We start from the raw sequence: 24,191 nt of genomic DNA on the forward strand, positions 1-24,191 counted from the left end.
ATTTTGAACCAATCAGTGGTTCCGTGTCCAGTTCTCACTGTTGCTTCTTGACCCGCATATAGATTTCTCAAGAGACAAATAAGATGGTCTGGTACTCCCATCTCTTTAAGAACTTGCCACAATTTGTTGTGATCCACACAATCAAAAGCTTTAGCATAGTCAATGAAGCAGAAGTAGATGTTTTTCTGGAACTCCCTAGAGATTACCAAGAAAAATATGTAGTGGATGATTCTATAATGACTTGGCCATCTATATTAGACATTTGGATGCTTTGTTCCATGTTGATCTTCTCATGTCCCTTTCTGGTTTTTCGTGAAGTAAATGTCTTACCTAGATAGGTAAGTAACTATTGGCTTTCCCTTTCATTATTGACTATAAGTTTTGCAAAAGGCTGAAAGCCAAGCTATTACTATTAGTTCAGTCCTGTGCAACAAAGCTTCTTAGTTAATGTAGTTGTGGCATGTATTCGGGGAAACTGGTCTGCTTAATCAGAAAAGCTGCCCTTTCTACAAGCTTTAGCTTTTAAAATACTAGAAGCAGTAGTTCCTGTTGTTTTTGATAATCAGTTTTAAGTTAGAGGAAGTGGGGCTTTTTTTCAACAACATTTTAAAGATGAATTGATGTGGAATTTCTAATGCCTTCAAATTGACTGTCGTTAGAGTGAAAACTGGGTATCTCTCCTCAACCCTAGCTTTGAAAGATAAACCTCTGATGGTGTTCTTGAAAATAAAATAAAAAATCATAGCAACTTTGCTCTTCTGCTGCTCAGATGTTTACCTCATCCCCTTGATATGCAACGGCTTTTTTATGGGAGAAAAGCACATTTTGTCAGTGGAGAAATATTTCAGAAATTGGTAAAAGATGGGAATTGAAAGAGTAGCGGGCTGCATTTTTTTAAAATAAAAGCCTCCAGGACAAGGAGAAGGAGGAAAGGGGAGCCTCTTTGTTGGTCTTTGCAACACACAGCTTTGCTAACAGGCAATGCTTAAAGCTCCTCTTAACAATGTACATTTGCTCTCACTAGCTCTTCCATTGATTTCCTCCTGCCCTCCACAGACCTGGCTGCAGTTAAGCCTTGCGTCTTCCACGTGATGTTGAGCTGAATCAGATTTTCCTTTTAGTTGTTCGATCAAATTTTCCTTCCTACAGCTTAGAAGGCTCACTTGGGACCTTATAGTAATTGCCTCCCCATGCTGTACTGCTGATACCTTTATTGTATTGGTGTAGGATTTCAGAGGATTGTGTTTAACATGCAGCGAGATGCAGCAATGCAAACAGCCTCACTGTTTAAACAAGCATCCATTAGGCCAGGAAACAAGACAGTGCCAGTCCATTTGGTGCTGTTTAGTGGTTGCTGCTTACAGCAAAATTATGCAGGAGTACCGGGAGGAGAAAAATTATGGAGGGTAAATGGAGAAAGAAGGAGGGAGGGTGCATAGCAATTCTGCAATGTTAGAAAAATATGGAGGGTATCTTGGTAGTTTTGTGGGAATACAAAATGGGGAGGGGGATCACAAACTGTTGTAAATAGAAATATGTGAACAATTCATTAATATCTCACTATGCTAAAATATCAACCTCCCACTCAAATGTCATTAACATGTCCTGGATGAAGAGCTCAAAAGAACAGCGTGCATTTTTTTTAAGTGAGCTTTTTTATACCCCCTTTTTCCACTAAGTGAAGAAAGAGGAGGTGTTTTTCCAAACAGCTGAAAGAATTATTTGTTCAGGCAAGAAACCAAAAAGCCATGATGCTTTGTATAACAGCCTGATGTACTACATTAAAACAACACGTATAATTTTAAAACCCTAAAGACTTAGCTTGCTAAGATTAACAGGGCAGCACCAGCTATCCTTTTCAACATTTCTAATAAAGCTCCTTTGTTTAACTGATTATGAAATGGTTCTAGTCCAATTTTTCTATTATTTTGCACAATAGGAACTCCATTTGGAATTAAATAGATTAAAAACAAAACAGTTGAAAATTCATATAACTCAATATACTTTAAAACTAAGTTGCATATGTCTGGTTATCTTATTTTTATCATGGATGCATTTAGTTTTCAGTTTTTCCAGGAGCTTCAAAATGTTTCTTAAAAGTTCAGCTCCATTCCTAAATAGGAGAGTGTACTTTTATTGTGTGACTGCCAGAGGCATCTGTTCGGTGCTGCATGGGACATTCCTGGTGATGAGTAATGCACTCCACACTGCTACGCCACTTATAAGCGCAGTTTTGGAGCTCTTCGCAATAACTGTAACAGTTTTATTGTAAATATAGTAGCCCTTAAATGCCTAAGAACACACACAAGACTTAAAACCTATAGTTTTCTTTTAAGACTCTGCATTCCCCTATCTGCCATTAGAGCATAGGTCACAGTTCCCTGTTTGCTTACCTCTTGACAAAGGGAGGAATAAATAAGGCTCACAAAACAGGGATTCCTTTTGTTGGAAAATTACTGCGGGTAATAATATCCAGTTTAGTTTGCACCCGGCACGCTCCCAATCCCTAGGTCCACATCAGAGAAAGAATATACAGTAAGACTTTCAATTCAGTTAGAAAAGTACAGCTTATTTATTAAAATCAGCAAACAAAAAAATAATGTGACAAAAGCAGACAAATGAAAAAGACATGAATAATATCTAAGAATTAATATTCGCTATAAAATATAGCAAAAAATACAGAATTTTCCAGAGCCTCTGGAAACAATAAAGTAGGTAAACAAGTTGGACAGTCCCAAAGTACACAGCAGCAGAATAGAGATGGAAAATAGGTCATCATATTATCCCTCCTCTATTCTGCACCGTTAAAGTATCAGTTTAGTGAGCAAAGATGATGTATCCAATATTTTCTTCTCCACTTAATCTGCAAAGTTCTTAAAGCACTAAGCCAAAATGCTGGAAAAGAGATGGTTTTGAAGACATTCATTTTTGTAAAATTGATGTTTAAGGCAGAGGAAATATTTAAAAAATATGTCTTTCTAGATACAGCTAGTGTTCACTTACCCATTGCAGTTGGGACTGGCAACTCTGTAACCAAGCAATGTGATCATTAAATTAAACATCACATGAGCACACCGATTTACGTCTGTTCCAGCTGCAGTTGTTAAGCAAATCACTGTGAGTCATTAAGTGTGTTTTCATGTGACCATGACTTGTAACTTCCTACTAACTTCCCCATTTACTTTGCATGTGGGAAGCCAGCAGAGAAGGTCTTAAATGGTAATCGTATGCTCACGGGAGACTACAACAATGATTACAACCAGGTTGCAATCCTGGTTATAAAGTGCCGAATCATGATCCTGTGAAATGGCCGTAACTTGAGGAGTGATTGTAAATCTCATTTTTCAGCAAACATTATAGCAACTTCAAACAGTCGTTGAACAAGTAATTAGTAAGGAAGGATTATTTGTATGTTACTTAGAGTAAGAGCAGTGTCTGGTGGGACATCTGACTACTGTAATCTTAAACCATCTAGTCAAACAAGGAAAAGAAATGGAAGAGTAGCACCAGAATATCCTGGCAGCTAAGCGAGAGGAGAGAATTGAGATGCTTACTTACAGACAAAGATACTAGACTGGGACCAGAGAGTGCCCAAGCAATTATTTTAAATTCTATTATGCAAGGTTGAGTATGTTGTGATGCCATGCAAAAATTTTAACAGATTGATTTAGATGTTTATTAGAATTAGAAGAAACATGATATCACCATTCCTTATTGCTGAAAATTCAGTGTACCGTTTTTGACCTTTATAAAGTGTATATACATCCATGGAGCTTTATATAGTCACATTTTGAATGTTCTGTGCACATACATTGAAATAATTTTTATTTCAATATTTTGGTTGGGGGTTTTTTTGGCAATTGAAACAATATTAGAGCCCTCCAGTGATCAAACTCATTTTTCTAGCTTATGGAAATTCTGCTTGGGTAGTGTTTTTATTAGCATTTCTTTTGCATTTTCCTTTGTCAGCAAAATGTAGTTTTGGCTTTTGTTCAAAAAGCAAGTAAGAAAATTGGACTTTTCAATTGTTGATAACAGGTGTACATTTTTGATGGCAGTTGGGAAAGGTTAAATGGTTAAATGAGTAAAATTAAATTTTATATTAACAATGCTAACTTTTTCAATATTCATGCTTACTCTGCTGACTATCCAAAAATTTCAACCATGAACCTGACTTTCGTAAGATGGCTAAATCAAGATTTACACAAGGATGCCAGAATCTCTTGTGAATATGTGGGGAGGATGTGTTGAGCATCTTAGCAAGAATAACTCCTATGTTATGGCCTCTGTCTTACTATACCTCACATGTTTGTTGTAGCACTGGCCTAGATGAAATACCAAGCCTCACCATTCTAGCAGGATCCAGCATCCTATGAGTTGCCAATAAACATTAAAATGTCTTACAGTGCCCCAGATGAATGAACAAATGCAAAACAATTTGGGTTAACATAGAACATTTTAAATGGTTAATAACCGCCTTGCTTAATAAGGATCATATTTTATATTAGGGGTGTTATATATTTATCTGATGGTGTAACAAAGATGCAGTGACTTTTTTGCACTGTTGATCTTGGGGTGCATGTCAGAGGTTACCCTCCAAACTACAAGGGGAAGCCAAATATTTAATTTAAATCCAAATGTAATTAAAGTTAATTTAATTAAGTATGAATATTCCCATATACTGTATATAACAAGGTTCCCTTGTTGTTACAACAAAAATATATACAGTAGTTTCGTGGGCCTCTGAAAATGCATCCAAGGCTTGGTGTGGGCATACATGGGCTGATGTGGCCCCAGATTATATTCTGCACATTATAATCTAAGTGTTCTCTCTTTTCTCTCTAATTTTTGATATATACAATGGCAGTATTCTAGAGGTAATGAACCATATACCCAGCTTCTCATTCCTGTGCTTTTTCTGTAGTATAATTTGACCTTCTGCTCTATGCTCTTAGTGCACACAGTTTCCCTTATACCCTCAGGGAAAAAATGTCAAGCATAAACCCTTCCTCTTGGCATCCCCATTTCTTTCAAAGCCTGTCGACTGTGAGCCTCTTTGTCAGCTTATTTGCTTCACTAGAGCTTGTTCCAAAACTGTGCGGGGAAGACCAAGCCATTTGTGGCCTTCGTTGCACAAAATAAGTTGTTCGTGTTCCTTTTCATAGTAGCTTAGTCTATGACAACTGCAGATTACATGTTCATTGTCCCACTTTGGATAGTACTATGAATGAATTTAATACTCTTTCCATGAAAATGGTCTAATGCTAAAATAAATTAGCACTTTGGAATGGCTTCCAGACAGCTGCCAAAGGTTTTCTAGAAATAAAATGCTATAAAACTTTGAAAATAAGTGTCAGCATTCTGGTAGAGTTGCAATAATATAAATCTTTATCTACCTATTTTCCCATCAAAATTAACCATGAGATCAGTCATATCAGACAAAAACCAAAAAGAAACGTTGGTATAAATATATTAAAACTCCTGGTCAGCACTTAAAACAGTAGAAAATAATGCCATGGTGCTTGTTAAGACACATATGCCTGAAATCTTTATGAAATTCATCTTGGAAGCAATCAAAGAGGGTTTCTTGGAAATTGTTTAAACAAAAGATGGTCAGGGATTTGCTCCTATCTAAACTTAAAGTAATTTTGCCCAAAATCAAGGTCCTCTTTAACAAGGTTGATTAAGAAATAGATGATTAATGAAAGAATAGTGATACAATTGTAGCACATGAACTAATATTTGATATAGAATCAAAATATCTAATGTACATTAGGATGGAGATATTTTGCATCTTTTCCCACAGTTTTATGGTACATGAGATGGAAACTGGTTGTTTAGTGACAGTCACCTGAGTCTTTATCAGGATGAGAAACAACTCTTAAAAATATTATGTCTTTAGTAACATATATATCTCAGAAAATTAAGAGCAGGGCCTTTACATTTGGCAGTCATAAAAATAAACATATTCCAGACCATTTTCAGCATGAATGGGTAACTTATGGTCCATGGTATATTTCTACTTTTGAATAGCTGCTTTAGAACCCAGTGAATTCCTTTACTTGCGCTACCAACATTTTATGATATTATTTCCTATAGTGAATCTTCAGCAAATAACCAAAAGAAACTTTTTTTTTTAATTTTTAATTATGCACTATATTTATTTGCAGACTGGGACTTTTAAAGATGCTTCACTCATTTTGCATCATGGCCTTTCCCATTGCTTCCTTGGCCAGTGAAAACATGCTGTAGCTCTGATTACAGTTTTACAGGGAAATACACATTCTTTGAATTGGGCACAGAAAGGAAATGAAATCTATTGAATATAATAATGTATCAAGACAATATACTTCATCAGTACCTTTTTTGGCCACTTATATTGAATTTTAAAGATAATTCCATAAAGAGGAAACATGAACAGTTTTTAATTGATAAAATAACTATAGCCAGATTCTAGTTACTCAAGTAAATATAAAAGTTTGTTGCAAGACTTACAAATTGTGGCTTATGTCCCTAAACTCAACTGCAAATTTCTTCTTATTGAGGAATAAACTTTTCTGGAAGTTTAATTAACATAAGTGTTTTAACTAAAAAGTATGTGTTTTAGATCTGCTTTCTTCTGGATGAGAAAAGACTTTCAAACCAAAATATCATTATAAGGCATTCAAAGGAAACATTGACAGCAAGATGACTGAAGTCTTAATGAGAAAAATTATAACAAAGAACAATAAAAAATGGATCCTATGAAGTTCTACAATATAGAAGTGATGCTTATGAAGATAGCAATAATAGTAATAATAATATGCTTTATTTAATAATAATAGCATATGAACAGAAATGTTAGAAATAAATAATACTTAAATAAATTAAACAAAAATTAAAGTTATAAATAGAAACTAAATTAGAATATACAAAAATACAAATAAGACACATCAAAATATATACAGTTCTAATTATAAGGAAATGGTGGAATATGAAATGGATAATCACTTTCAATGAAAGTAATAGATAACTGAACCATATAAAATATATAGAGAGTAAGGAAGAAAGCCTTGATAAACAGAGGAAAGATCCATTCTCAACAGATGATATGGGGATATATACCTGTCTATACGAAGAAAGAGGTTTACAAAAATGCCTCATACAGCTATAACCCTGTCTCCAATTCTCGTGAAGATAAACATGGAAGAATAGCACATTTAAATTTCCAAAATTCTACTACACACCCACACACACACACACCATAAATAAGTTAATACCAGCAAACAGTATGAACCAATTACAGATGGGGAGGGGGCAGGATGTTGTTAATTGATCAATCGCCTCCATTGTGATGCTCCCTGTCCCCCCAGGTCAGGAAGGTTGGGGCTGACCTCACATTGGGGAGCAAGATGTTCCAGAGGGCAGTGCAATGGCAGAAAAAACCTTTCTCCTAGCCAGAATAATTGGGCCAATGGGACACAGGTAGGAAGGGCCTATTTGAATGGGATGCGATGGTCCCTCAAGTATCCTGCATCCATGCCATGAAGAGCTTTAAAGGTGGTTACCAACACTTTGAATTGGACCTGGAAGCAGACTGGCAGACAATGCAGCTCGCAGAGCAGTGCTGTACAGGGGCCATTCTTGAGGCCCCAAGAACTACCTGTGCCACTGCAGTGCATACCAGCTGTAGCCTCCGAGTGCTCTTCAACGTTGGCCCCATGTAGAGCACATTACAGTAGTCCAACCATGAGATGACCAGGGTCTGAATGACTGAATGCAGGGACTCCTGATCCAGGAAACGAATCATCTAAACATAAATAGAGACATATAGTACAATTGTAGAAAAGAATTATACAGAAGATATAACAGTTTAGCCTTTTTACTTGTTTCTATTGAAAACACTGTCAAGTTTTGCAGACATAATCAAAAACTGATGTAAATGTAATGCACAAGTGCAAACAAAATACATGCATACACCCAGATAGAAATTATATGAATTGTACATTAAATTAATCAGATGATATTACTCTAAAACTTAAGAATAACGTTGATCTTATAAAATGAGATTTTTAAAAATGATTGCTCTCTTATTGGAATTGTCCAGTGATTGGAAAATTCACTTTAAAAAAGGAATGCATTGCTGCATTGTAAAACTTGTATTGATTTTACTAAGTATACAGATCTTGCCATCCCAGGAGATCAAGCCTAAATGTAGTCTGCATCAGGAGTTTCACATATCAACATGACTGACAAGGGCAGTTTCTCTTGCAAAGTGAAGTGAAGTCCATGCATAGTTCGCATGAAGAGAATGGTTAGGATCTGAAATTACCTGCAGAAAACCTTGTGCCAACCTAAAACATGAATTATTTCTTCATGATAACAAACTTTGAGTAACTTCTTAAATATACATTGGAGAATATTCTGTCGCAAGCCATATACTATAACTGCAGAACTGCAAGAACAAAAACCACAAAGTTAAAACAAACAGTATAACAGTATAACCTGTATCAAAAAGGATTTTGGAATCTGGATGCAGAATAGCATCCATAATTGAAACAGCTACAAATTACCTTATGCTACAAAATAGTCTTGGAATTGAAAATTGGGGTAACATGAGTAGTGTGGAGTTTCAGAAGCCTGAAGGAATAAAATAGGGTGGTTGGAAGAAATAGGTTTAATAATCTATTAAAAATCTTTTATCCTTCCATGTGCCCAGCAGAAAATAAATCATTTCTACAGATTATATTCTGTTTTATTCAGGGCTTTTTTTCTCATAGAATGCCCAGAACGGAGTTCCGGCACCTTTTTTGGATGGAACCTTGTAGGGTAGGCAAGGCGGGTTGTATGACGTGTGTGAGTTCCGGCACCTTTTTTTTTTTTTAGAAAAAAAGCACTGGTTTTATTTATGCAGATGGTAGAATTGGATGTATTTTGGCAGACAATGTCATTTCTTTTCGAGATAGAATACAGAAATTAAGGATTTTGAAAGATCATAGGAGAATCAAAAGGTAAATATGATAGAAGATTTTTCAGGACAAAGTCCTTAAGTGACTATTTTGGGGTAATATTAGTCCACCAGTTATTCAAAATTTACTGTACGCAAAGTTTATGCAGTTTATCCTTTTAATCTAAACAGATTTATTTATAAGTCCTATTGTAATTAAAATGTATTGCTAGTGAACAGTGGAAACAAGATTTGTTTAAAATACTTCTCAATCCAGTAAAAGGCACTGCTTTTCTCTAGTACTTGTCTGTTTTTATGAAAAAAGTGCAGCTAATATAGTATAATAAAGACATCAGTATGAATTTAAATGTATTTTGTATGGGGTTCAGAACATTCTTTTAACTAATAGGATATGAATTAAATAATGTATATAAAGACTAAGATATAATAGCAATATGAAATCACAAAACAGAAATAAAAATTATTTAAAATTTAGCTTAAACTTTAATCCCAGGATATAACTGGAAGTTAATTTTTTTAAGTAAAATGAAGCTGGATCTGGTTAGTGTGCATGCACACTAGAGATCAGACCATGTTTTCTTGTGTTCCAGATGAGAAAGAAGATCAGATAAAAGTATAGCAAATAATTTTTTTAATTATCCTTTGTTTGAGACATAGCCCTTAGTAAACCACTTCTCTAAGGCTGCCAAAGAAACTCTGGGTGCATTCACTCAGAGCTTTGCTCAACTGATATTTACCTTATAGATACTTTAGGATGAAGAAAATAAAATATATCTTTGCTTGTAATTGCTGTGTACTTTCCCAAGGAATTTGGAAATATTTTACTTTGAAGTAGGTCTTTGCCACCCAGTTCTACTCTGCAGAGCTATATTTAAAATGTAATATACAATGGCTATTTCATCCTCTCCTCTTTATCATTAATCTAGCCCTGAGAGGAATCATACATTGGTCCAATGGAGTCATTTTTTTATCTTCTTTGGTTAAAGCCAAGAGTATTTCACTGGCTATGTCATGAATTGTGTGAAATCCAGAATCAACATGGGATCTACATTGTTATTTCCAATACTGCAACAATATAATATAAATGCCTTTTAATTGTCAGTTGCTGGGATAGGGATTAAGATTGGAGGTTCTCTGACTACATCTCAGTCTGCCTGTTATGTGATCCTAATTCTTAATTATTATTACAAGAATGTAAGTTCATTTGAGCACAAATGATTTAGCAGCTCTTTTGAAATGACATTGAAAATAAAAGCCACCCATGTTTTAACAGAGAACTAAATCATAGGATTTGTTCTTTGTTCTTTTTTAAACCTTTGTCTTAACCAAAGCTCTTAGGAATATTTATTTTTTAAGATTGCTCATGAAAGAAAAATATAATAAAATTGCATTCCTTTCCACTTTCATGCCAATCTCAAAATATTCAAAATATTTCTATTCTTGAATGGATTCCCAAGCCAAAAATCTCAAAACAACAGGACACTCAGGATCTTAGGTTTAGCAGAATTCATTGACTCTTTGCCCCTTGAATTTCATGGAGACTCTTCTTTTATTACTGGCCTCTGGTCAGTCTTTGCTGAGCTATTTTCCTGAAAGAAATGGGTTTAGTTTAAGAACAGCAAAATCAGTGGGAGCAGCCTTGTCTACACAGGCAGATTGAAAGCTTTATATTAGCAGCTAGAGTTCCCCTGTCAGTGAGCAGTCCAACCAACAGGTTTGTGTTAGAGCAAGATGGGCAGGGTAAAATGCTAAAGTCTATTTGAATTTTATGGTCAGATAAAACACTGAAAGAGGATTCAGCCTCTGAGCTTGTTTTGAAGAAGCAATAAAATCACTAAACAGCAGCCGCTGTGGTCACTCCCTATACATAATTGAAATAGCTGCCCACTAAAGTCAAATAGGAGGTGGGAGGGGGTGGTGTAAGTAGCTCTGACTGTTGCTATAACAACAGGCATCTTGGTCTAATTTCTTCTGAAAAATGACTTGCTGCTAGTGAAATGAAATGCAGCAGCTTTTTTTCTAGCAGATGAAAATGTTATCGACAGGCGAATGTGGTCCCTCGTTTAGGTAGCAAATATTCTGTGATTTGCCCATTGCAGTCCTTTCAGGAATTTTAAGATGAGTTATTCCTGGACAGACTGTATGGGCGTATGGGTGGGCACAAAATTGTCTGCATTTGTGGGGTGTGTGCGTGTGTGAGGGAAAACATTACAAATAACAACAACAACAATAATAATAATAGAGTTGGAAGGGACCTTGGAGGTCTTCTAGTCCAACCCCCTTTTCAGGCAGGAAACCTTATACCACAGGTGTCAAACTCGCTGCGTTACGTGACATGTCGTGACGTATCGTGACTTTTTTTGTATTGCCGGAGCTGGGGTGTGCACAGTCTCTGCATGATGCAGTTTGATACCCCTACCCTATACCATTTCAGACAAATGGTTGTCCAGTCTCTTCTTAAAAACTTCCAGTGTTGGAGCATTCACAACTTCTGGAGACAGGTTGTTCCACTGATTAATTGTTCTAACTGTCAGGAAATTTCTCCTTTGTTCTAGGTTGCTTCTCTCCTTGATTAGTTTCCATCCATTGCTTCTTGTCCTGCCTTCAGGTGCTTTGGAGAATAGCTTGAATTGCTCTTCCTTACGGCAGCCCCTGAGATACTGGAATACCTCTATCATGTCACCCCTAGTCCTTCTTTTCATTAAACTAGCCAGCATGGCTGGCTCAGGAATTCTGGGAGTTGAAGTCCACGGGTCATAAAAGAGCCAAGGTTGCCTACCCCTGAACTAGACATATCCAATTCCAGCAGCTTTCTTTATATGTTTTAGCCTCCAGTCCATAATCATCTTTGTTGCTCTTCTCTGTACTCTTTTTAGAGGCTCAACCTCTTTAGAAAGTAGTAGATTATTTAGACTCTTAAAAATATTCCCATACATTTTATCTTTTATATATTCCACAACAGACTTTAACAATTTGATGTAGTAAATATTATAAAACTCTCATCATCACAAGCCAGTATAACCAAAATGCCTGGCACTGATAATAGGAGTTGGAGTTATAATCCAGAGGCAGGAGGGCTGCATGCAGACAAAAAAAAAAGCCCTTGGGGACTTCCAAAAATTATAAATTAATTATAATGATGGAAGGGACAAAGAATTAAATGCCTAACTCAGGAATCTGTACAGGTAGTCCTTGACTTACAGCCATTCATTTAGCAACTATTTGAGGTTACAACGGCATTGAAAAAAGTGACTTACGATCATTACGGCATCCCCATGGTCATGTGATCAAAATTCAGGCACTTGGCAACTGGCATATATTTACAATGGTTGCAGCATTCCGGGGTCATGTGATTGCCATTTGCAACCTTTCCAGCCAGCTTACGACAAGCAAAGTCAATGGGGGAAGCTGGATTAACTTAACAACCACAAGATTTACTTAACAACTGCAGGGATTTGTTTAACAACTATGGCAAGAAATGTCATAAAATGTTGACTTACTTAGCAACCATTTTGCTTAGTACTGGAAATCCTCAATACAAGAAGAATTTTTAAAAGCCTGAACTTTTTTCTCTTCTCTGAAATAGCATTACCAGATGTCCAGGAAATGGAGGACATATCTATCTTTTTGTCTTCCATCCAGCAGGCATAGCCTTAAAATCAAATATTGTGCGGATTTTTGAGTATCTTAACAAGTTATCTCTTCTTGAGCAGCTTTCTCCAGGGCCCATCACTTCCCTATTAAGTGCTAACCGCAAATTAACAAGCTCAGCTCTGTGACCTTAATTAGTTGATTAGTACCCTGGGCAGCTTACCTGTTGCATGAAATTGGCAAGACCTTAATCAGTTTACATGCTGAATGCCTCCTAACAGCTCTAGTGCATTCCTGTGGTGGAAAAACAGTCTTCCTAAATGCTGAAAAAAGTAAATTTGTATAGATGTAGACCTAAAGATTTTTTCTTTGTTTATTTGCAGTTTTTCACTATAATTTTTGTTATGGATGCCAAGAAAGTTAAATAGGGTATTTCCCCCTCCCCCCCCCTCCATTTCAGTGGAGGGCTCCTAGATTGCTGGGAGCTGCAGGAAGCACAGGGTCTGTGAATGACTACAATTGCTTTCTTGTTGTCTGTATCCTTCTTTGCTTGTTCCTCTATCTTGTAACTCTACCCTGAAAAGGAGACAGGTATGTGTGAGAAATGTAGATCAGCCAGGGTGTTTTTCTCCCAGAATGTGATGAGAGTGTAAACTGCTTGCCCACATATGAGCAAAGAAATTTCTTACCATTCACACTGTGGAATAATGAAAACATTCATATGCGAAAGACTTTCTTATCAAACTATATCTTAAGAAATGGAATATTTGTATTTTTTGCTTATTAAGAGCTTCTATAAAGTTCTTAAAGTTTTCTATGACTACTGAAATGTATTTCTTATAATGTGTCTTTTTACCTATATTAGCAAAAAGTGCATTAATTAAATCTAGGTTTATGGTCTGTCACATTTCTTACAACAGTGTTTTTTTTTCATTTTTGTGGATTCATTTCAGACATTATAAAGTATACAACAGAGACATTGATTTTACCTGGTGTTATATAATATAAAATAGGTTTTGTAGTTTATAAAAGGACCTGGTGTCATCCAATATATTTTCTGCTGTGTCATGTTGGATGAGGATTATCGAAGTTGTTAATTTACTAATTAACTTGAAGAGTCCAGATTAAAGAAAACTGAAGAAAAAAATAAGATGTAGGTAATCTAAAATTAAGAATTCTGGGAATGTTTGAAATTTACTGGTGCAGTTTTTTTGTCTTGTTTTCTTTTTATAAAGCAATTGTAGTCATTCACAGACCCTGTGCTTCCTGCAGCTCCCAGCAATCTAGGAGCCCTCCACTGAAATTAGCAGCAAAATACCAATTTTTTAGCTGCTGGTTTGCACTCAATCACTCATACCCTGGTCATCTCTTCTTTGGATTTTTGTAATGCACTATTCAGCGTATTCAGAAGCTACAATTGGTCCAGAGTGCAACAGTGCAAATAATTCTGGAAACACCTAGGGTGGCACATGTAGCACCACTGTTATGCAAACCATATTGGCTGCTGATCTGCTTCCAAGTCCAATTCAAGATGTTAGCTATCACCTTTAAAGCCATTTATGACATGGATCCAGGATATTTGAGGAACTGTCTTTCCCCAATGGGATTTGCCCACCCCACCCGTTCTGGCAGAAAGGGCCGGATGTCCCCATCAACCAAAGAGTTTCGGCTGGCAGGGTCTAGGAAAAAAGATATGGCCCCTTGCCCTTAAAACATCTTGCCACCAGAGGTGAGATCTGTCCCCATCCTGTTGGTCTTTAGGAAGAGGTTTAAAACCTGGCTCTGCTGACTGGCATGAGGCCTTGATGGAGAAGCTGTATGCCAGAGGTGGTTGGTGCAGTGACAGAGAAGGCACCACTGCCACTCTGCTCTGAACGTGTGGTCTTTTAGTTTGTATTTAATGTTGTGTAATTTTAATCTTTTTTTATATTTATAATGGTGGTTGTATTTCTATTTTTTATTATATTGTAAACCGCCCAGAGTTGCCCCAAACAGCCAGAAGTATGTAAATTCAATAAGTAATAATAAATAATAATAACATTGTCATCAAACCTGTAGCAGTAACATCTTGTTAAAGTATGCCGTCCAAGTATTAATGAGGCCCCATTTCAAATGGGAACAAAAAATTTGTCACTGTTATTCAATTATATATTATATATTTTAAATAAAAATTAATTGTGTGATCTCTTGGGCATTAACTGGGGGAATCACATTTACCAGCTTGCTTAGAGGCACTGTAGTAATGATTGCTAATTTTCTGAAGTTTCAGATGATAGTATGGTGAACTACATAAAATAAAGGTATGGGAACTGCATATTTCACTGAACTTGTTACATAAAACCTGAACTCTTGAAGTACTTTTCTGTCTATCATTCATTTGAAAAGGAAGAAACAATATAAATCCTATCTGAAGGACAGGTTGCATTGGGGAGAAATGGCAATATGGCCTACCTCATCCTAGCTGTTTTTTCTCATCCAAATTAATTTGGCTGAGGTGGTCTGCCCATTTTTACAAATAAAAGATCGACTGTGCAGTTGATTCAAGGTAATAAGTACTTGCCTTGATTATTTGTTGCATTATTTTGGGAAATGTTCCATTATGGTGTATATATTGTAACTGATGTGAAGTACATATATAATGAAAAGGAAAATCTGTTGGCAGAAATCACTAGATTTTTCTTGCAAGCTGAAGTAGAAAAAGTGTTTTTCAAATAACAACTGTTGTATTGAGGACTACAGTATTTGTTTAATTTTGTTTATTGGTTTTGCCTAGCAACATGTGGCAAAAGAGATAATTGTGATATTATAGTATTTTTAAAAGCTTTGGTATAAAAACTCCTGAAATTAAAGTGCAATGGGAAATTTTCAACAGTGCCTCTTTACATAGCATGTGGGGGAGTTACGTAAGGCTACTTTCTGGAAATTTCCTACTTACATTGTAAATGGATATATTATGGAGATGACTAGGAAAACATCTCGGACATGTATGCTGCTACTAGATATGTAATTTTTAGTGTTTGAAATATGAGCACTCGTTGAACTAGTGGCTCCAGTCCAGTCTACCACTTCATTCTGGTTAATATATTAGAATAACTTATAGCTAATTACAATAATGTAATAACTATCATTGCCAATGATACACGTCCATTTGTGAGAAGAAATTGTTTCTCTAAAGTTTTGTATTATTCCAATAAGTTTAAATAAAGTTCAGAAATCCAACTCAAAATGTTTTGAAACAACATAATCTTTATGAATCATAATAAATTAGTAAAACTTCCTGTATATAGTTATGTTTCCCGCCTGGACTATTGCAACGCTCTCTACATGGGGCTCCCCTTGAGGTGCACCTGGAGGCTCCAGCTAGTTCAGAATGTGGCCGCACGGGGGATTTTGGGGGCCTCTAGATACTCCCATGTAACACCTCTCCTGCGCGAGCTGCACTGGCTGCCGGTGGCCTTCCGGGTGCGCTTCAAGGTGTTAGTAACAATTTTTAAAGCGCTCCATGTCAATGGACCTAGGTATTTGCAAGACCGCCTCCTACCAAATATCTCCCTTCGACCAGTCCGCTCCCACAGAGCGAGCCTCCTTAGGGTGCCGTCGGCCAGTCAATGCCGGCTGGCGACCCCCAGGGGGAGAGCCTTCTCTGTGGCAGCTCCTGCCCTCTGGAATGACCTACCCCCGACAACTACGGACCTGCGCCTCTTCCGCCGAGCCTTGAAAACCCATCTATTCCATGCGGCCGGCCTGGTGTAGTTTTGATTGGGCTTTGCTAGGGGTTTTATATGGGGTATTTTAGAGCAGGCTTTTTATTCAATATTTATTGTGATTTTTATTATTACCTGTTTACCTCCCTGAGTCCCGTAAGGGAGATAGGGCGGTATATAAATTTAAATAATAAATAAATAAATAAATAAATGATGATTTATAAAAGGTAGAAATGGACAAATCTTGAATCAATTACTTTTTCTTTTCTATTCAAGCTTCAAGAGACAGTGAAAAGAAAATTAGAAGGAGCACGCTCACCCCTCAACGGAGAACAGCAGAATGGTGTCTGTGAGAGAAGTTTCTCTCCAACTAATAAGCGGTTACGGAAAGATGTACCTGGGATTGAGAGAGTCAACAGTTTGCCAAACAGTTTGCCTTTATCTTCTATTTCTCCTCTTCACCAGCTTGACCTAAAGCCATCTTTGCCCCTGCAAAACAGTGGAGCCCATGAGGGTACGCTGGAAGACCTAGGTAAAAATGGTGGACTTTCTGACCTAAAACTCCCAATCAATGGATGTACCGAGCTTGAAGATAGTTTTAACATTCTGCACAACAGTAGTAGCAACAAAGAACTGAAACAAGAGCCTTTGGATGATCCTAACTGCACTGACAATTCTGACACATCCCTTTCTAATCAGAATAAACTCTTTTCAGACATTAACCTGAACGATCAGGAGTGGCAGGAATTAATAGATGAGCTAGCTAACACTGTTCCAGAAGATGATATACAAGATTTGTTCAATGAAGATTTTGAAGAGAAAAAGGAACCTGAATTTCCAAGACCAGCCACTGAGATTCAGGAAATTGCCAGTGTTAAAAGTGATCCATGTCACTCTCCATTTGCTCACTTACCAATAGGCTCTCCCCAGGTAAGACCTTCATCATCAGGGCCTCCTTTTTCAAATATCCCTACGGGTTCCAGCCTGCCTTCAGCCTCTAATGGTCCTCCTGCTCCAAGCCTGGACAGTTCACTAGCAAACTGTATGGTTCAGTCCCCTCAGACTCCCAACCAAGCACATCCCTCAAACCAAACTCAGTCACGACCAGGCAATAGTTTCCACATGAATCCAACAACAGTGACAACAGCAGGCCCAGGGCCTAGCCAAGTGACTGTGACTAGCACTGACTTGTCTCCAGCTGAGCAGTTGAAACAGATGGCAGCCCAGCAGCAGCAGCGGGCTAAGCTCATGCAGCAGAAACAGCAGCAGCAGCAGCAGCAGCCACAGCATCCAAACCAAGTATCTAGCTGGTCTCCAGTGGGACCTCCATCTAGTCCGTATGGAGGACCTTTCAGTACAGATAAACCAAATAGCCCAATGATGTACCCCCAAGCCTTTAACAACCAAAATCCTGCAGTGCCTCCCACGGCAAACAACTCACAAAAGAATACAATGAATAACTACCTCCCTCAAAACCATATCAATATGATTAGTCAGCAGCCAAATAATCTGGGTACAAACTCTTTGAACAAACAAAGCAATATGCTTTCTTATGGCAACACTAAGCCTCTGTCTCATTTCAACGCTGACCTTAGTCAAAGGATCACTCCACCAATGTCCAATTCCAACAAGAGTCCCATGATGCCATATATGCAGCAACAACAGCAACAGCTTCCCCAACAGCCACCAGTTCAGGCCCAAATGACATCTTTGAGTGAGGAGCAGAAGCGCATGCTTATTTTGAAGCAGAAAGGAATGATGAACCAGCCAGTAGCTTATGGAACTCTTCCATCTCTAGGTCAGGTAAGTGTGCACAGAGAATGTTCTCTGTGAATGGCTCATGTGAATTAACATAATAATGCAATAGAAACTTGTGTACTGTTCTTTAAAATTTTCTCTTTGTATTTGCCTTCTTTAAAAAAAGCATTTGTTTTTGTGCATATAACTTTCTAGTAGCTTCAGACTCAACTTTCTCCTAAATTAGTGTTATTTCTGTCAGTACATAACTACGAAATCTATATTGGCAATAGTTTTGAATGCTCATCTCCAGATAAAATATAATCTGTTTTGATAATGTGTTTTTGATTGATATTTGCTGTATTTAGATGGGTGTTATAGTTTGGGAAAGCCATATTTTGCCAGTGCCATACTGAATGTGAAATCAGTGGGCTTGAACAGACTTATACCAGCCAACTCCAGATCAGCCAGAAGGTTTTAATTTAAAAAGAGTAAAAAAGGATTCGATATGTACCTCAATGGAGGAAAACAAGGGATGAATTTGATTGATTACAAGTTAGAGCTGCTATTAAGAATTACCTCATAGCATTAAGAGTGAAGAATTGTCAGTTTTGCATCTGCAAAGTGCCATCCAGCGGCCCTGTTCGGGGTTGCCTATTGCCTTTTGGGTAAAGAGGATTCTGAGGTTCATCTTAAGGGTTGAGCTGAATAATTTTCAATGCACCTAATGGATAAATTCACTCAAATCCATTCTTAATTGGAAACCAAGCATGGAGCAAGTCTGTTGGAAATACCTTGGGAATGTCTTATTCAGTTACCTGGGAAAAGTTTGATTTTGTTGGACCTGGGAAAGTGTATTATAAGTGGGATTATAAGTATAGCCACTTTGGATTTGGATTCATACCCCTCCTGACAGCTAGAGGTCGCTCAGGGGATGATACGCAGGTGGATCTAGTGATGGTTAATGCAGCCTTAGTGAGACGATGTTACAGCACCATTTAAAGAGCCGCTGGTGTATCCTCTTCTCAAGAAGTCATCACTGGACCCTACCATTTTTCATTTTTGTTCAGTCTCCCATCTTCCCCTCTTAAGGAAGGTGGTTGAGAAGGCAGTCTTTCTCAGCTCCAGAGGATCCTGGATAAGACAGATTATCTGGACCCCTTCCAGTCAGGTTTCAGTCCGAGATACGAGATGGAAACAGCATTGGTCATGCTTTTGGATGATCTCTGACAGAAGCAGTATAGGAGTAGTGCATCCATCTTGGCTCCTCTTGACCACTTGGTGACTTTTGATATCACCAAATATCATTCTGGGCAGGCTTCGACAGTTGGGAATGGGGGCACAGTTTTGTGCTGGTTCACCTCCTTCTTTTGGGACAGTCCCAGTTGGTGTTGTCAGAGAGCAAGAGGTCCAACTCTGTTTTGTGTGATGCTGCAGGGCTCAGTGCTTAATATCTTCATGAAGCCATCAGATAAGATCATACATTGCCACAAAATGAAGCATGATCAATATACTGATTAAACAAAGATATATATCTTCATCCTGGCTGAAGTAAGTGATGCTATGGATGCCCTTTTGCAGTACTTGGAGGCTGTGAGGGTCTGGATTGGAGAAAAATAGGCCTAAACTGAACCCTGGTAAGATGGACTGGCTGTGAGAGAAGGCTCTTTTATAAACTCAAGGTTTATGATCTTTGGTTCTTGATGGGGTTACACAGAAGGATCTGATGTGTAATATGTGGGTCCTCTTGAACTCACAACTCCTGCTCAAGGAGCAAATGGCAGTCGTGGCTAGGAAGGCCTTTGATCAACTTCATCTTGTGCACCAGTTATGCCCTTCCCTGATTTGAGAAAATCTTTTAGTCACTCATATCCTGGTCATCTCCTGAATGGAATATTGCAATGTGTTCTATATGGGACTGCTCTTGAAGACTATCCAGAAGTTGCAATTGGTGCAGAACGTAGCAGTGTGAGCAATCTTGGGAATTCCTAGGATTGCGCAAATAACATCTCTGCTATGCGAGTTCCATTGAGTGCCATTTTGCTTCCGGATCTAATTCAAAGCAACGTTTATCACCTTTAAAGTCCTTCGTAGCATGGGGCTAAGTTACCTGATCCCAGTTACATTGTCCCATCCCACCTAGTCAAGCAGAGAGAATATGTTGCGGATCCCATTGGTTAATAATTTCAGTTGGTGGAATTCAAGAAGAGAACTTTCTCTGCTGTTGCCCTTCGGAATACCTTACCTCCAGAACTGAGGTGAACCCCCTTCTCTTCTGGCCTTCAGAAAGAGTATTAAGACTTGGCTTTGCCAATTGCATGGGAGTTAAAGAGTGATATACAATCTTGGAAATGGTGTCATGAGCATGTTCTCTCCATCTTTGAGCTGTTTAACTTTTAATATATTAACCCTAAGCCTTTTATTCTGTTTTTAAGTCTGTTCTTATTTATACTTTGATATGATATCTTTTTAATTATAACCTGCCCTGAGTCATTTAGTTGAGGTGGGTGGTGTAGAAATATGAAGGAATGAACAAATAACCATTTAATATTTGTTTGTTTAACAACAATGGGATTATAGTTCAATTTTGCCATAAAATATAGCAAATTGTTTATTGAAATATGGTTGCATAAATGTTTTGACATGGTTTTTAGACTGTTTTTAGGTTGTTATTCAGTTTGATTCTGTCACCTTTAAAATATTGAAATATTGAAAGTTTTAAAAACAGTTTAGATCAGACTGATGCGGCCCGCGAAGTGGTTTCATGTGGCCCACAAAGCCATCCTGGAAACAGTGAGAGAACAGCCCCCACTGCCTTGGCCTTGGCCCAGGCCAGACGGCTGGGAGCCAATGTATAATTTTGTGGTGGCCATCTATGCTGAAACGCATTCAGTTTTAGCTCCACAAGGCCGTCCAGAAACAGCAAGGAACCAGCCCCTGCCGTGTTGGCCCTGCCCCCTGGGTGCATGCTGGGGAGGTGTCACCCTTTGTGAGGAACGAAGAAATGCATCATGCCTTGGCGCTTGCCCTTGTTCCACCCCCTTCTGCCAGAGACCCTCAGATCTGTCCCACTCCTGCTCAGGCCCCCATAGGCACCCTTGATGCGAACAATGTAGAGCTGGCCATGCCCACCCAGTAGGCCACACCCACTCCATCCACACCCACCCAGTAGGCCGCACCCATCCTGGCCACACACCCCCACCCCCCGAGGGCAACTGCAATGCTGATGCGGCCCTCAATGAAATTGAGTTTGACAACCCTGGTTTAGATATTCACCAAAGGAATAAAACTGTGGTCTTTCAAATAGGAGTTGATGTGATCACTATTGCAAAAAATAATATCTTTGCTTATCAGTAGAAAAATCTAATACATGAAATACTTTTTTAAATCTGGACTGAAATACATGGTGATCTCATTATCTAGCTCTTTCTTTTTATTATATAAAGTGTAAGCTTTATGTCCCTGATTAACATATCCAATCCCTTCTTTCTTAATAATGGTCTCAGTTCATGTAGAATAGTGTTATTCAACTTCAGTAACTTTAACATGTATGGACTTCAACTTCCAAATTTCCCCAGCCAGGCAGACTAGGGAATTTTGGGAGTGGAAATCCACACGTTACCAAGGTTGAGAAACCGTGCATGTACTGTAGAATAGTACAGATTTGCAGATTATATGTAATATAAAATAGCATAACTATTACCTGTTGTAGTCTCTCGCTAATTCCCCAATGATTAGTTTTCCCTACTCATCTTCTAAACCAGCTTTCTCCAACTTCAAGCCTTCTTCAGCCTTTTAGATTTATTGGGGTCTCAGCAAGGATAGTGAAATGTATTATCAGGCCACCATTGCAAATCTTGTCATGTTCTTTCCTAACATATTTGGAGAACAGGAAATTCAGAAACACTGTTGTTGAAGGTCCCATTCTAATCACCACTCTATAGCCAACAGCAAACCATACAATAGCTTTACCTTTGCACTGTCAAGTGTGGTTTTTGTGTATGTATATATGTATATATGTATTACACATCTATGTAAACACACACAAAACATGGTATCAAGAAGCAAAAAAAATGCATCCCAGTTTCAGAAAAATACCCATATCTGTACCTAATAAAATCCTGTATCTTTTAATCTTCAAATGACCTAACCAAATAGAAATCTAATCTTTCTACTGTATATAGAAGGATGTTTGCAGTCCCAGTAGGCTAATTTATAGGCATACTGATTAAAAAATGAATTAGGTGGGAAAGGTAAAACAGTAGCCTTCCATATGGAATGTATTTCCCCTTCTTTCTCTTGCTGCTTTCCTGAAAAATGTTTGTCAATTGACCTCCTGAGCAGTCAGGAATAATTGTTCTTCACAATGATGGGAAAAGATCGTCTGATAACATAAAATTACAGAGATTCTGCCCTTCCCTGTCTGACTTTATTCAGCCTCAGGAAAAAAAAGGGATTCAAGGATGGGCAGAGTATTTTTCGTTGGTTTTATTCATTGGTTTATAAAAATAATAATAATAAGGAATGGGCTTCTTTTTGAAATTGTTTCTAGCATAGGACAATATCATTGCATAGTTATTATCGTTATTAGGTGTTTCATGTTCCTCTCTGTGCTTCCATATTTTTTTTCTGTAAATGTTTAAGGGTTGCCCGATAAAAGATTATCCTGGTAGAAAAACCTGGCCCGAACTGTTGCTTTCTAAATGAGAAGCATCTGCACTTCCTAAATTTCCTTTTATTGACTTTGTTGACCAAGAATTCTGGGGATTACTAGTTCCAATATATATGAATAGTCCTGGATTAGACTCTTCCCTTAGCAATACCTTAATCTAGCTTCAGATGTATTGAAGGAAGGATAGGGAGCCTTATTTATGGAGGAAAGTATGTACAAGTATGTACAAATATTTCATTTGTCAAATTTTATTAACTTGTTTCTGTTCCCACAAGTATGATGGGTTCTGTTGATTCTGTAGCATTCTATGTGGTACTCTGAGAAAAAAATATTTCACCATCCCTAAGAGGGAAATGTGACAGTCTCTGCAACATGATTATTCTTAAGTTTATATTTCTGCGTCTGTTTTTTTCTTTATAAGGTTGAAGTGTGAGTGTGAAAAGAAAGGAGCAGAAATAATCTTGTACGGATTTGGTTTTAATATTCTGGAAAGAATATTAATGCAGAGACAACAAAACAAACAGTTCTTAGAAGTAAACAAGGGAAATTCTGAAGTTGGGACTTGTATCTACTTTCACACTTTCCTCTTATGGTTAATGAAATATTTTTCTCACAGTACCACATAGGAACTCTTGTATAAGACTATTAATAGATATTCAGGGCTTAATCAGATCATTTTCCCTATTTATTTCCAATCTAACTGTTGCAATGTGGCACTTGAATCTCTGTGTAAATATATTGGCTACATGAACATCCTGCAAGGAGATTAGTAGCTCATAGCCTTCATGTTATATGCCAGAATGTAGTTGATGCTCCAGCTTGTTTTCTAAGCTTTGAGGAGCTTCATTAATTATACTAAAAAAAGAAAGGTGTATGTGGCTGGAGAGAAATCCATACATACAGCTTAACATGAATAGGAGTAATTAGACAACTGGCAGAGTGTTAAATTGGAGGTCTAGGGAGAAAAACTCAGAAATCTGCAGAATTTCTCCATGCCCAACAACCAGTGGAATTTATATAATCTTCTCCTGAATACAATTTCTCTGGAGTGCAATGGTCACGATTCATTTCTTAGCTTAAAAGCCTGAAGTAAGTACTATTTGCTTTGCCAAATATCTGCTATCAGTTCTGTAAGTAATGTAACCCATATAAATGCTTTGAGTATTACTCCCAGCTCTATTCTAACGATATCAGACAAATTTTATAACTGTAATTTGTTTTTCCAGATAAATACTGAAAAACAAGGAATCAAGTTCCTTACAATTGCATAACCAATACTTTGAAAGAAAGCACGCTGAAAAATATTGGTTTATGGAATACCTTAAACACTCTAAAGACCCATATATATGGACACATGGATGTCCAGACAATGGGGCTTCTATTGAATATTCCTTGAGTTGTCTGTTATTATTATGTCTTGCCAGAACAAAGTCCAAGTGGTAGGTCTGTGTATTTGAACATGATGAACACAAACATGAGGTAGAAGCTTCAAGGATTTATTGAGCAGAGCAAAGCAAAACAGTAACAACTTTATAACAAG

The 24,191-nt window shown here is 37.6% G+C and overlaps 1 protein-coding gene across 1 annotated transcript in view; it reads left to right on the forward strand.

Annotated features, from left to right (window-relative positions):
* Positions 1-24,191, forward strand: part of MAML3 (mastermind like transcriptional coactivator 3) — a 272,729-nt gene that overhangs the window by 147,148 nt on the left and 101,390 nt on the right. The window contains exon 2 of the mRNA XM_029285330.1: positions 16,519-18,045. Coding sequence (XP_029141163.1) covers positions 16,519-18,045 — 1,527 coding nt within the window. The remainder of the gene's footprint in view (positions 1-16,518; positions 18,046-24,191) is intronic.

This window comes from Protobothrops mucrosquamatus, unplaced genomic scaffold (assembly GCF_001527695.2).
Source record: "Protobothrops mucrosquamatus isolate PMUCROS unplaced genomic scaffold, P.Mucros_1.0 scaffold1519, whole genome shotgun sequence".
NCBI lineage: Eukaryota > Metazoa > Chordata > Lepidosauria > Squamata > Viperidae > Protobothrops > Protobothrops mucrosquamatus.